This window comes from Trichomycterus rosablanca, chromosome 4 (assembly GCF_030014385.1).
Source record: "Trichomycterus rosablanca isolate fTriRos1 chromosome 4, fTriRos1.hap1, whole genome shotgun sequence".
In the NCBI taxonomy this organism is placed as follows: domain Eukaryota; kingdom Metazoa; phylum Chordata; class Actinopteri; order Siluriformes; family Trichomycteridae; genus Trichomycterus; species Trichomycterus rosablanca.
Genome location: NC_085991.1, coordinates 8,414,753 through 8,428,430, shown reverse-complemented (window position 1 = coordinate 8,428,430; position 13,678 = coordinate 8,414,753). Strand labels below are relative to the sequence as shown.

The following is a 13,678-nucleotide window of genomic DNA, read 5'->3' as shown; positions in this document are numbered from 1 at the left end:
TCTATTAAACCTGTTCTATTAAACCAGATAGACTATCATGAGAAAGTGATGTTGTTACTTAGTGTCACTAACACTTATGAGCTGCTGAAACGAGATCCAGGTAGTAGCTACAAGAAAAAGGTGATAGATTGTCTGAAAGTTTTAGAACAGAACAATGCCATTGACAGGGCTTTGTACTACAAATTATATCCGGGGGAGGCTACACCTAGTCTGTATGGGTTACCTAAGATACACAAACAGGATGTACCTTTACGACCCATTGTTTGTATGATTAACTCTGTGACTTATAACATTTCTAAGTTTCTAGCATCGATTCTCAACCCGTTGGTAGGTAGCACGGAACACCACATTCAGAACACCATGGATTTTGTGGACAAGGTGAAGGGCGTCATCATTGAGACGGAGAAAACAATGTATGATGTTACATCCCTCTTCACGTGCATTCCGGTTGCTGAGGTCCGTAGGAAACTACAAGGCGACCCCACCCCGAGCACGAGGACCACCCCTTACCACGGACCAGGTGTGCACACTTCTAGAACTGTGTCTTCAGTCCACTTTCTTCTCGTACAGTGGACAGTTCTACAAACAGAAACATGGGTGTGCTATGGGGTCCCCAGTCTCACCTATTCTTGCAAACCTGTACATGGAGGAAGTGGAAAAGAAGGCACTAAGGACCTACTCAGGGACACCACCGAGTCATTGGTTCAGATATGTGGACGACACCTGGGTTAAAATAAAATCAGAGGAAGTACCACATTTAACGAACTACATCAACTCGGTGGACAAACACATCAAGTTCACAAGGGAGGATGCAAGCGACAACGTTTTAGCCTTCTTAGACTGTGAAATTGCTAGTAAAGATGGGGGACGGTTGAAAGTAAATGTTTACCGCAAACCAACGCACACGACCCATTACTTAAGGTTTGACTCCCATCATCCTTTGGAGCACAAACTAGGAGTCATCAGGACGCTGCACCACCGGGCGAACAGCATCCCCACAGACACTACGGCCAAGGATAGAGAGAAATCTCATGTCAAGAAGGCCCTGGGTGAATGTGGTTATCCCAACTGGGCATTCGTAAAAGCGGGGAAAATGCCCAAACACAGCTCCAGTGGATCAAAGGGAGGAAAAGAACAACCGCGGTCTAAGCGCAAACCAGTGGTGATTCCATATGTGGCGGGAGTATCGGAACAATTGAGACGGATATTCTCCAAACACCGTGTTTCAGTTGCTTTCAAACCCCAGAACACGCTACGCCAGAAATTAGTTCACCCTAAGGACCGGGTTCCTCGACACAAACAGAGTAACGTAGTGTATGCTGTTAGGTGCCGGGAGGATTGTCGGGAACTGTACATCGGGGAAACTAAACAGCCACTGGCGAAACGGATGGCCCAACATAGAAGATCAACCTCTTCTGGCCAGGACTCTGTGGTTTACACCCACCTGCAAGCCAGCGGCCACTCATTTAATGATGAAGATGTGCAGATCCTTGACAAGGAGGAACGCTGGTTTGAACATGGAGTCAAAGAGGCCATCTATGTGAAGAGGGAACGACCATCTCTGAACCGGGGAGGGGGCCTGAGAGTACATCTCTCACCATCTTACAACGCCGTAATAGGAGCTATACCCCAATCATGTGTGAAAGACACACATGACCATTGTAATTAATGGTCATTGTGAATTTCATATGGACCTGATCACCAGTTCCATTGTTATGCAATGGGCAGTGATCAGTCGTTATGCAAATCAACTGCATATAAGGTTGGGGTATTCAACAACAGCTCAGACTGAAGAAGTCATTCGGATTGAGTGACGAAATGTATCTCTACAACAAACTTGTGTCCAGATGAACTGATTCAACTTTGTGGATTTGTGTACCTGGATTATTGAGCATGCATCAACAGATACAATAAGTAACGTTAAGCTTTATGCATTGGCACACTCCATAAATGGCAAATGTGAATGTGCCTTTACTGAACGGAATATGGTATTCCAAGATCAAGCATCTCCACGATTAAGAAGCATAAGGAAACAATAAAGATGTAAAGGTAAAGAGCAGGTTTTTATTGTATTTAACTGTTTTCAGTTGTATTTCCGTGTTTGTGTTATTTTCAGTGTGTCAAAAACAACCCCATTATTTGACATGAGCCTAAAATATATGCAGTTCCATGAGACCATGAAACGCATTAACAGGTCATATCCAATTACCAGATTGCATTATGCCCCCTCCATGTGTGCAGTAGCCGACTGCATCTTTTCACCTGCAGGAGACGAGTTCATATCATATATGGATCAGCTTTGTGTACAGAGAGCCACACCCTGATCAACACGTTATTCTTTATCTCTGTGCAGGTGCCATCAATCAGCCAGCAGAGTTCATAATCAGTTATGAAGTCCCGTCCGGCACCACCCTAGAACATCAGCCAATCGTTGTTTATGTAGGCGCCCAGCCTTCCAGATGGCGGAGCTGAGTTTTTAACCGACGAGTTCGAAATGTCAGGTCTGGTGTGCTAGCGTGTTTTACCGGTTCTAATGGTTCTAATTTAAGGTGGAATACAACAGTTCAGGGTTTAGTGAAACCATCATCTCTGCGCTTTGTTTTTAGTTACATCAAATAAACAATTTGCATCATTAACTGTGTTTTAAAAAGGTGAAAAGTAAACTTTAAGCGGTGTTCTTTAGATTGTGGCTGTCTTTTATTTCTTTCTCTGTCCATGTGACCCTTCTTTAATACTCCCTCTATAATATTCAGATCTGGACTCAGTGAAGGCCAGTCAATGACCTTTAGCTGTTTTTTTTCTATTCAAATATGATTTCAACGTATTTATCATGCTGAAAAATAAAACCATTCCCAGCTCGACAGCAAACTGGATCAAAGTTAATCAAGTTTAAGTATGCTCAACTTGGTAAAGCTGCAAGGGAAGCAGGACCACCCAGCTCCACAGGAAACAATAGCATGTTATGTAAATGCAGCCTAAGCTTCCATAATTCTACCATGCATGCAAACATAAACATAATCAAGACGCAAGGATCCAGAAACAAACAGCTAACAACACTGCTGAGATGACAGCCTATCAGCAGGAGACTGTGACGGGGGATCCAGTCAAGTGTTCAGCAAATCTGCCAGTTGCAACATGCTGGATATATTGTTCCTGATTTATTACTGTTATATGTATAAAAACAAGTTATGTTTTGAGCAGCCAGAGAATCTTATCAACAGGTATGTGTATGATTCACACAACATACAGCATCCAAACAAGTGAAATACAGCCTAATCCAGCTGTTGAATCCAAAGAAGCATGATAATACATGTTTAGTGTCTTCCAATAAAAATAGAGCATTTTTAGTGTTGCTCTTAATGTAATGTATACAATTCTTTCCAGCATGGGTTAAGGACAAAGGCAAAATAAAAACAAAAAGATTAATAAATGAATAAATAATTAAATAAATAATTAAATAATAAAAATTTTTTATATATACAATTCCTTCTAGCATGGGTCAAAGACAAAAGCAAATAAATACATAAATAAATAAATATAAAAGTAAATAAATAAATATTATATATAATTCCCTCCAACATGGGTTAAAGACAAAAGCAAAAATAAATAAATAAATAATATTTGTAATATATACAACCCCAAATCAGAAAAATTTGGGATAGTATGGAAAATTCAAGTAAAATAAAAACACAGTGTTCCTTACATTTACTTTGACTTTTATTTGATTGCAGACAGGATGAACCTGAGATATTTCATGTTTTATCTGCTCAACTTAATTTCATTTGTTAATAAACCTTCATTCCTGCATTTCAGGTCTGCAACATATTCCAAAAAAAGTTGGGACGGGGGCAATTTAGGGCTAGTTATGAGGCATCCAGGAAAGGCTGAGACTTTGATCAGCAAAGATGATCAGAGGATCTCCAGTTTGTCAACAAATGTGTGAGAAAATGATTGAAATGTTTGAAAACAATGTACCTCAAAAAAAGATTGGAAGGGATTTGCATATTTCTCCCTCTACAGTGTATAATATCATTAAACCATTCAAGGAATCGGGAGGAATTTCAGTGCATAAAGGCCAAGAGCGCAAGCTTAAGCTGAACGCCCGTGATCTCAGGGATTACTTTGGCAAACCTTTGTCAAGCTCTACAATACAGAGTTACATGCACAAATGCAACTTTACTGTGCAAAAAAGAAGCCTTATGTTAACCATGTCCAGAAGCGGCGTCAACTTCTCTGGGTTCTGAGGCATCTAGGATGGACCATCACACAGTGGAAACATGTATTGTGGTCAGATGAATCAGCATTCCAGGTCTTTTTTTGGAAAAAAAATGGACGGCATGTGCCAGACCAAAGACGAAAAAAGACCATCCAGACTGTTATCAGGAACAAGTCCAAAAGCCAGGGTCTGTCATGGTATGGGGCTGTGTCAGTGCCCTTGGCAAAGGTCATTTACACTTCTGTGATGGCAGCATTAATGCAGAAAAGTACATTGAGATCTTAGAGCAACATGTGCTGCCATCAAGACGTCATCTTACCCAGGGACGTCCATGCATTTTTCAACAAGACGATGCAAAACCACATGCTGCACACATTACAAAGGCATGGCTGCGGAAGAAGAGGGTACGGGTACTGGACTGGCCTGCCTGCAGTCCTGACCTGTCCCCAATAGAGAATGTGTGGAGAATTTTGAAAGGAAAAATGCGACGATGACCCCGTACTGTTGCACATCTTAAGACGTGTTTGCAGGAAGAATGAGACCAAATAAAAGCTGAAACACTAAATCACTTGGTCTCCTCGGTGCCAAAACGTCTTTTAAGTGTGGTGAAAAGGAATGGCAACCTTACAAAGTGGTAAATGCGTTACTGTCCCAACCTCAATGCCTAAATTTAATAACACTGTGGGAAGCATTTGGCCCAAACATTGGGAAAATGTGTTTAGACGTTTATTATGTTTAACGTACTGTGGTGAGCTTGGGTTTAATGGTTGAATTGTTTAGTAGCGTTGGTGTAAATAGCGTTGGTGTAAGTAGTTGTAGCGTATAACACCTATTGTGTTTGTGTTGTGATGGAGTAGTAAAGTTACTATTTTTGTTAAGTGCGTGGGACATGATACCTATGTGTTCATTTTTATTTCTTCTGTATGTAGGAGGGATCTGCCGTGTATCAGATCTGGCCTCTTTTTCCATGCCCTTATGATTCATACAGGAGCTAATCTCCCAAAAGTAAAAGAGCATTTTGTTTTCCTACGTCTCGCGACGCCACAATATCTAAGGTCTATGACCACTGACAAGTGAAGTATAAAAATAAAGTATATATTAACAATATATTTGTAAAAAATCTAAATAAAAATAAACAAAAATAAAAAATACAAATAAATAAATAAACAAATAAATAAATAATATTTGTTATAAATACAATTCCTTCCAGCATGGGTAAAAGGCAAAATTAAAAATAAACAAATAATACAAATAAATGAATAAATAAATGCACGAATAAATAAATACATAAATGAAAATAAATAAAGTATATATTAACAATATTTTTCTAAAAAATCAAAGTAAGTAAATTAAAAAAAAATAAAAAAAAATAAAAAAAAAATATAAATATATAAAGACTAGTTTAAGTATTTTTAATACATAAAAAATAAATACAAATAAATAAATATAATTTGTAATTTATACAATTCCTTCCAGCATGGGTGAAAGACAAAGGCAAAATTAAAAATAAATAAATAAATAATAATTGTAATATTGTATTGTTATATTAATAATCAATAATTTCCCTTTAGGATAAATAAAGTATATATCTTTTGGTCAAAACTCTGTAGACATGTATTTATATTATACATACATTTCTTTTAAAACCACAATTCAACATTTTCTGGTTTCTGTCATCATTTGTACAGTTCAGGTTGCTAAATTACTATTATGTTTACAAGCTTTAGAGTTACTAACACTTGGCAGCGGTGCGTGACCCCGAAGGCTCACCACAGGTCTGGTAAACAGAGAAAGGCACATTTGTCAAACGTAGAAGTCTGACAATAACGGCTGTAGTTGCAAAGAGAGGAGATCAAGGTTTGTTTTTATTCCTTATGAACGCAGGGCCCATTTATTCCCTCGCCTGTTTGAATATCTTATAAAGGGGTGAAAGGAAAAACAAAATCCATTTCAATTTAAACTTCAAAAGAAAAAGAAAAAAAGCCTTACCTTGGGAATAAAACTTATCTCCCATCCATCGAACAGGTAGTCAAAGGGCTGCCATTGAACTTCTATGGATGTCTCCGTGATGGATTTAAATAGTAAACCATCCGGATTCGAGAGATCTAAAAGACATAAAATGATGCATTATCGCCTCTGCCCTTGGTATGCAAGATATATCAACGTTTTATGTAAAATAAGTTCACCACTCCCTGGCTTTTGGAAGATTATGATATATGAGAGTCAAAAAGATAAACACAGCATGGGTCATGTAAATGAGCTTTCAAATATTTGGTGGGTGGAATAGATCTAAACCAGAGCGATTTTTGCATCAGAAAATGCTACAGCAAACAAAATATATGCTATATGCTCAAAAGTATTTGGACACGATGGATCTTGATGAACATCCCATTTCAAAAACAAACAGTGTTAAAATATGTGATTTTTAGTCATATAAATGACTCATAAATCATATAAATGACTCATGAATCATGTTCTGAATGACTCTGTTTTGGATCTAGCATAAGATTATTAGTTGTGCATATGAAATGATTATATATAAGTACATATTTATATTCATATATAAATAGACTGATCTTTATGTGATTTTTTTTTTTTAGATGTAACAAGAGTGACTCTTTTGAGAAGGCTCCTCACAAGACTGGGAGAATATGTCTATGGGAATTGGTGCCCATTCAATCAGAAGGGCATTTGTATAGCTGGGCACTAAAGATTCCCACTGTTTTCACTACATGAATCATATAAATGACTCATGAATCATATTCTAAATGACTCCGTTTTGCAATGTTAATGTACCTTAAGCTGGACACCCTATTTCAAAAACAAATACCGTATAAAGCAAAATAAATCTGATTTCTCACAAAACTTCTTCAGGCTTCTCACAAAACTGTGGGGGAGTATGTCTTTGGGAATTGGTGCCCATTGATTTACAAGAGCGTTTGTATACATGGGCACTGATTTATTACTAAATATTTCCACTGTTTTCACCAAATGAATCAAATAAATGATGCATGAATGTACCTTAATTTTTTTTTATAACTAATAACAATAATAATAATATTTTTTTATTTTTTTGTGTACACATCCCTCTTGTCTCTGCTTCATGTCTCTTATTCATCCCTGTGTTGTGTTCTACTGTATTTTCCTCAGCAAAAATAATAGTCATATTTTTATTTTCAAGATTAATAACTAATATTATTAAACAAATGGAAATATTTGAATGACTTATTATTATTATTATTTTGTTTTTAATTCTGTTATGAATTATATTATTAATAGTATTAGTATTATTAATTTATTATTATTATTTTTATTATTATTATTATTTTGTTGTTTTTAATTCTATTATGCATTATATTATTAGCAGTAGTATTAGCATTATTAATTTATTATTTTTATTATTATTATTATTATTATTATTATCATTATTATTGTTATTATTATTTAGTTGTTTTTTAATTTTATAATGAATTTTATTAGTATTATTATTAGTATTATTTTTATTTCTTTGTTTTTAATTCTATTATGAATTCTATTATTATTATTATTATTATTATTAGTATTATTTATTGTTAATATAGATAATATTTAGAATAAATATAATTATTTATTAATAATAATTAAATGATTTTTATTTATTTCTGTATTATTTATTTATTTATTTACATTTTCTTGACGGGCCATTGAAAGCAGGACAGGAGTCAAGCCGCCAAGCTACTGTTGGGCCCCAACTGAACAAGGCCCTTAACCCTCAATTGCTTACATTGCATTCAGTCACAAGTAAGCCATTTATGAAATGTAAACTTTGGAAAATTTCTAAAAAAAAATACATTTAAGCTGCCTGTGCACATTCTGTAACAATCAGAGCCATGTGTGGCCGGGCACATGGCTCCTTCTGTTACTGTGTACACACTCTTCTGTCTCCGCCTCAGCTCCCTGATTCATCCCTGTGTAATCACCCCCCCCACCTGTTCCTCATGTCTGTCCTGGCAGTATCCGTGAATTAAAACCTGTTTATGCTTATTATGTTTATTCTGGCTCCTTTCATGGCTAATGTTGCCACTGTCCATGCTTGTCCTAGTTCTGGTGTCTGTTCTATCCTAGCTTAGCGTAGCCATTAGCTTAGTTAATGGCATTTGTGTTAGCATTTCCTGTTTGCCTAAGTTAGTGGTTAGATTAGTTTAGTCTAGGGATCTGTTATATGTCGAGCCCTTAATTTCACGGACCTCGGGTTTCACTGGGTTTTTCGTGCCACATTTCACAGGATTCATTAAACAACACCCATTAATTAAATGACAAAATAAATGGAAGCTACAATACACAGCACAGACTAGAGTTAGTTTTACCATTTAACCATTAGCATTGGCATACAATGAACCTAGCCTATTGCACCTCTGTCCTTGTTGTTAATACTGTGTTGTGACTGAAGGAGGCCACAGCCGTCAGGGAATACCGTAGGTAGGTGGTACATGTCAAAGTAACATCCACATGGATGGCAGGACCCAAGGTTTCCCAGCAGAACATTGCCCAAAGCATCACACTGTCTCGTGATTCATCAGACCAGGCCACCTTCTTTCATTGCTCCGTGGTCCAGTTCCGATGCTCACATGCCCATTGTTGGCGCTGTCGGCGGTGGACAGGGGTCAGCATGGGCACCCTGACTGGTCTGCGGCTATGCAGCCCCATACACAACAAACTATGATGCACTGTGTATTCTGACACCTTTCTATCAGGACCAGCATTAACTTCCTCAGCAATTTGAGCTACAGTAGCTTGTCTGTTGGATCAGACCACACGGGCCAGCCTTCGCTCCCCACGTGCATCAATGAGCCTTGGTGGCCCATGACCCTGCCGCCGGTTTACCACTGTTCCTTTCTTGGACCACTTTTGATAGATACTGACCACTGGAACACCCCACAAGAGCTGCAGTTTTGGAGATGCTCTGACCAAGTCGTCTAGCCATCACAATTTGGCCCTTGTCAAAACTCGCTCAAATCCTTACGCTTGCCCATTTTTCCTGCTTCTAACACATCAACTTTGAGGATAAAATGTTCACTTGCTGCCTAATATACCCAGCATTAAACATTTATAATAAAAATAAAATGAATAATAACTTTTTTATTATTTGCTTTGTTAAAATAAGTTTTATACATATGAAAAAAAATATGACAAATTTTCCTATACAATGTTGATAAGCCTCCTCAAAAAAGTAAACATTACACAGTAATCCTTAAACGTTTTTAAACCTTTAAAACGCTGAATAAAGCCTTTTCAATAACAGATCGTTAAGCTCTATAGGATTATCTTCTCCATATGCTCTGAGAGTGCTTGTTGGATTTAAATCTCATTGCATCTGTCATTCCTGATTACAAGTGTTAAGATAGGCATGACCAGCTCATGTTGATAACAGTGAGAAGCCAATTACATGCCCTGATTCCTCTCAGATTTAATTTCCTCCTATTCATGTGATTATCTCTAAACTATTTGCAATAACTCATGCGACAGAAGCTTAACTAGCTTATTAGGGTTTTCATGAAGAACGCCCAACTGATTTTAACAGTAGAATTGTTCTGATGTATAGAGTGTGTGTGGTACTACTCTATGCTATTATTATTATTATTATTATTATTATTATTATTATTATCAATGCTATTATTATTAATATTATTATTATTATTATCAATGCTATTATTATTATTATTTTAATTATTATTATTGTTATCAATTCTATTACTATTATTATGATTATTATTATTATTATCAATGCTATTATTATTATTATTATGATTATCAATTTTATTATTATTATCATTATTATTATCAATTCTATTATTATTATTATTATTATCATTATCAATTCTATGATCATTATTATTATTATTATGATATTATTATTATCAATTCTATTATTATTACTATTATTATCAATAATAATAACAATGATAATAATAATAATTTTTTTACTTATTTACTTTATTTATTTGTGTACACATCCCTCTTGTCTCTGCTTCATCTCTCTTATTCGTCCATGTGTAATCATCCCCAGCAGAAGTAGTAGTCAATTTTCTATTTTAAATATTACTAATATTATTAAAAATAGAAATATTTGAATGATTTACTAGCCAATACGTTTTTTTTATTTTTTTATTGTGCACCATCAATTTATTATTATTATTATTATAATGATTATTATTATTATTATTATTATTATTATTATTATTAACAATAATCATAGTAGAAATATATTTTTATTGTTGTTTTATTGTATATTTTTTTCATCTCACGTTTTTACTTTGTTTTAAACATTAATTGGAATTTTTATTTTGAAGTAATTTCAGTTTATACACTTTATCAGACTGGACAACATCTCTGATTGAACTACATCTCTCTTTTCTATAAGGTTAAGAAAGAGACAACAATTCGGCTAACAAACTCAGAGTTTGAATCTTGACCGGGCGCCCCCTAGTAGGCACAACTGACAGTGCCTGAAGACAAAAAATTGCCACTAGTTTGCTGATTGAAAAAAAAAAAAAACAGACTAAGACAGGGGGTGAGGTCTTGGACGTTGAGTAAAAACCCTGGATAGTAGCCCGAGGCACCTGTACAGAAGTGGAGGAACCCAGTTCTCCCTGCGCAAGACTGGCCTCAGGTGTGAATCTGTGCATGTGTCAGGCAAATATACCCTCCTTGAATGTGATTAGGGTCTCCAGCCTAGTGGTTAAGGTACTAGACTAGTAATCAGAAAGTCACTGATTCAAGTCCCACCACTGCCAGGTTGCTGCTGTTGGGCCCTTAAGCAAGGCCCTTAACCCTCAATTGCTCCGACTGTTTACTGTAACTGTAATGTAAGTCGCTTTGGATAAAGGCGTCTGCTAAATGCAGATAATGTAAATAATGACTTAGAGGTTATTTAGGATCACTATTATTATTATTTTTATTATTATTAAGGAGGGCGCTCAGGTGGCGCTGCGGTAAATTATGGTAGCATACTTGCACTGGCATCCATAGTTGGTCTCCACATACAGACATGAGTGTCTATGTGGCTGTTGGCATCCTGTCCAGGGTTTGTTACTACTATTACTATTACAATTACTACTATTCATTCATGTATTATCTGTTTTACCACCCCTTTATCCAATTCAGGGTCGCGATGGGTACAATTCACTGGGCTTAAGGCAGGAAACACCCCAAACAGGTTGCCAGTCTATCACAGGGCACACAAAGACATTCACACCTAGGGCAATTTTAGTATCTCCAATTAACCTGACTGCACGTCTTTGGACTGTGGGAGGAAATTGGAGTACCTGGCGGGAACCCACACAGACAATTGGCAAACATGCATAGCCACTGATGCACCGCTGCTTTCACATCATCATCATCACATGACAATCTTCTTCCCCTTAAAGCTTCTCTGAGCGTGTAAAAAGGTGGAAATCAGATGGTGCTAAATCCGGACTATAAGCTCTCTCCGTCTCTCGGACATGACCAATTACTGCTCCTCCTGCCCTCTTGTATGTTATTACCAAGTTGATTACCAATTATTTATCACCTGTGGTGCTTGAGAGGGACTTTGATAGCTATGTTAGGATGGTACAGTCGAAGCAGCCCATTGTGACACTTTAGGAGTTGTATGCTAATGGTTTCTAGAAGCAATAAGCTAGGAAGAAGCTTGGGGAGAGAGCATTTGCACTTTAGAGCCCAGTGCTGGACTGTGAGGGAGCTAAGCAAAGCATTTAGGGGAGTTACCCAACCATAAGATCAGATCTGTACACTGTGTATTAAACGCTTTCATCAATGCCAAGTGTGTTTGTTAGCAAACCCAGAGTATATTCCTATTCATTTGCCCTAAACGAAACTAAATACTTATTAATTGATAGTGTCTTGTAGGGTGGGGATTGCTGATAACCCAGTCAAAAAAACGAACTCACAGGTCGAGACGACGGTGCCGATAGGCACGCTGATGACTTCATCAATCACCGTGTACACGTTGATGTTGTACTCCAGGCCCGGCTCCAGCTCTCTGACGATGATGGTGGTCACGTTCCCCCGAACCCTTAACTCCTGCTGTATTCCACCGGGGCTCGTCGGAACGTAAGTGATTATGTAGTCCGTTACGATCGGTGACCCCTCCCATTCCAGGTCAATGGTATGCTCGGTCACTCTTCGAACCTGCAAATTTAAGGGTGGTGCCACTGTAAAGACACAAGTGGGGGAAGATGTGAGTTAGACAAATATATGAAACGAGAGTGTTCTTTGTATCTTGGTTCATTCCTGTTCCTAAAACCAGTTCTCAGGTTCTCAGCCAGGGCTGGAGCCACCTATACCCCTTTTCCACCAAAAAAACCATGGTTCTTGAACCGGTTCTGTTCAGGTTTCTTAGAACCTTGGTGTTCTGTAGAGAACCGACGTGCGTTTCCACCAGTTTTTGAGAACCAAGCAGCGTCATCATCGGTGGGCGTTATTACTAAGAGTTAAGAGAAGTAATATCATGCCGGAGTGTGTGGATTATGTGCGAGCATTTGTGCTGCTGTTACAGATGTTCATTTTTATGTAAAAAGCATCAATCTAACTATCGGTGATAAGAAGACGTGACGTGTTTTGAGCTTCGCTTTCACCGCGACTCTTGGTGCAAATAACCGATTTGCTCAGCTCTCCGCTTGAGCGATAAAACATCATTAAAATTCCACAACACGAACATCCATCTGTGTGAAATAAACATCAAATCCAGTCTAACATACAACATGTATCTGTGTTTGGCTGGATTTACTTCACGTGTGTTTATGCAGCTCGGGCAGTTGAAAAAGCTTCACGCTTTATTTTTCATGTTAAGCGGTGTTCGTTCTGTCCGGGTCACGTTTACCACGTTATATCACACAGTTCACCTTTTTAAAGGCGCTTTGAATATATCAACGGCAAACTGGCTCGAAATGTAATCAAGTGAAGTTTAAAAGATAAAAATGCAGCATTAAGCTCCATACGAGACCCCAGCTGATGCCATTGTTGCGAACGCGCTATGCTGTACAACATGACGCGCCCACTGACGGACGTCACGGTTCGGGCTGAAAAACCAAGTATTCTGTGGTTCCAGATTGGCCCGCTAGTTCGCTGTCTGGAACCTCTTTTTTGGAAACACGCGGAACCGGTTCAAAATCAAGTTCGGGAACCGGAATGGGCTCCGTGCCGCGTCGGTGGAAAAGGGGTATTAGGGGGCCTAAGTGAGCCTAGAGGTGAGTCACGTTGCCTTTAATTAAGAAAATTAAACAACAATCACATGTGATGGGACGGGAAAATCAATAGGTTATTGGCATACGTGAGATTTTTTGTGATGTCATACAGATCAACTTGAGACGTTGGGTTTTGGAGAATGGACCCAAATTTGATTTGCCCCCTACAAAAGTGCAAAAGTCAACAGAAAGAGATTTAGTTGTTGAAGCAGATCTCAGAAGCAGACCAAGGTGAGGA

The 13,678-nt window shown here is 37.6% G+C and overlaps 1 protein-coding gene across 1 annotated transcript in view; it reads right to left on the bottom strand.

Annotated features, from left to right (window-relative positions):
* Positions 1 to 13,678, bottom strand: part of tnr (tenascin R (restrictin, janusin)) — a 227,485-nt gene that overhangs the window by 44,339 nt on the left and 169,468 nt on the right. The window contains exons 5-6 of the mRNA XM_062993920.1: positions 12,145 to 12,408; positions 6,206 to 6,321 (exon numbers count right to left, since the gene is read on the bottom strand). Coding sequence (XP_062849990.1) covers positions 6,206 to 6,321; positions 12,145 to 12,408 — 380 coding nt within the window. The remainder of the gene's footprint in view (positions 1 to 6,205; positions 6,322 to 12,144; positions 12,409 to 13,678) is intronic.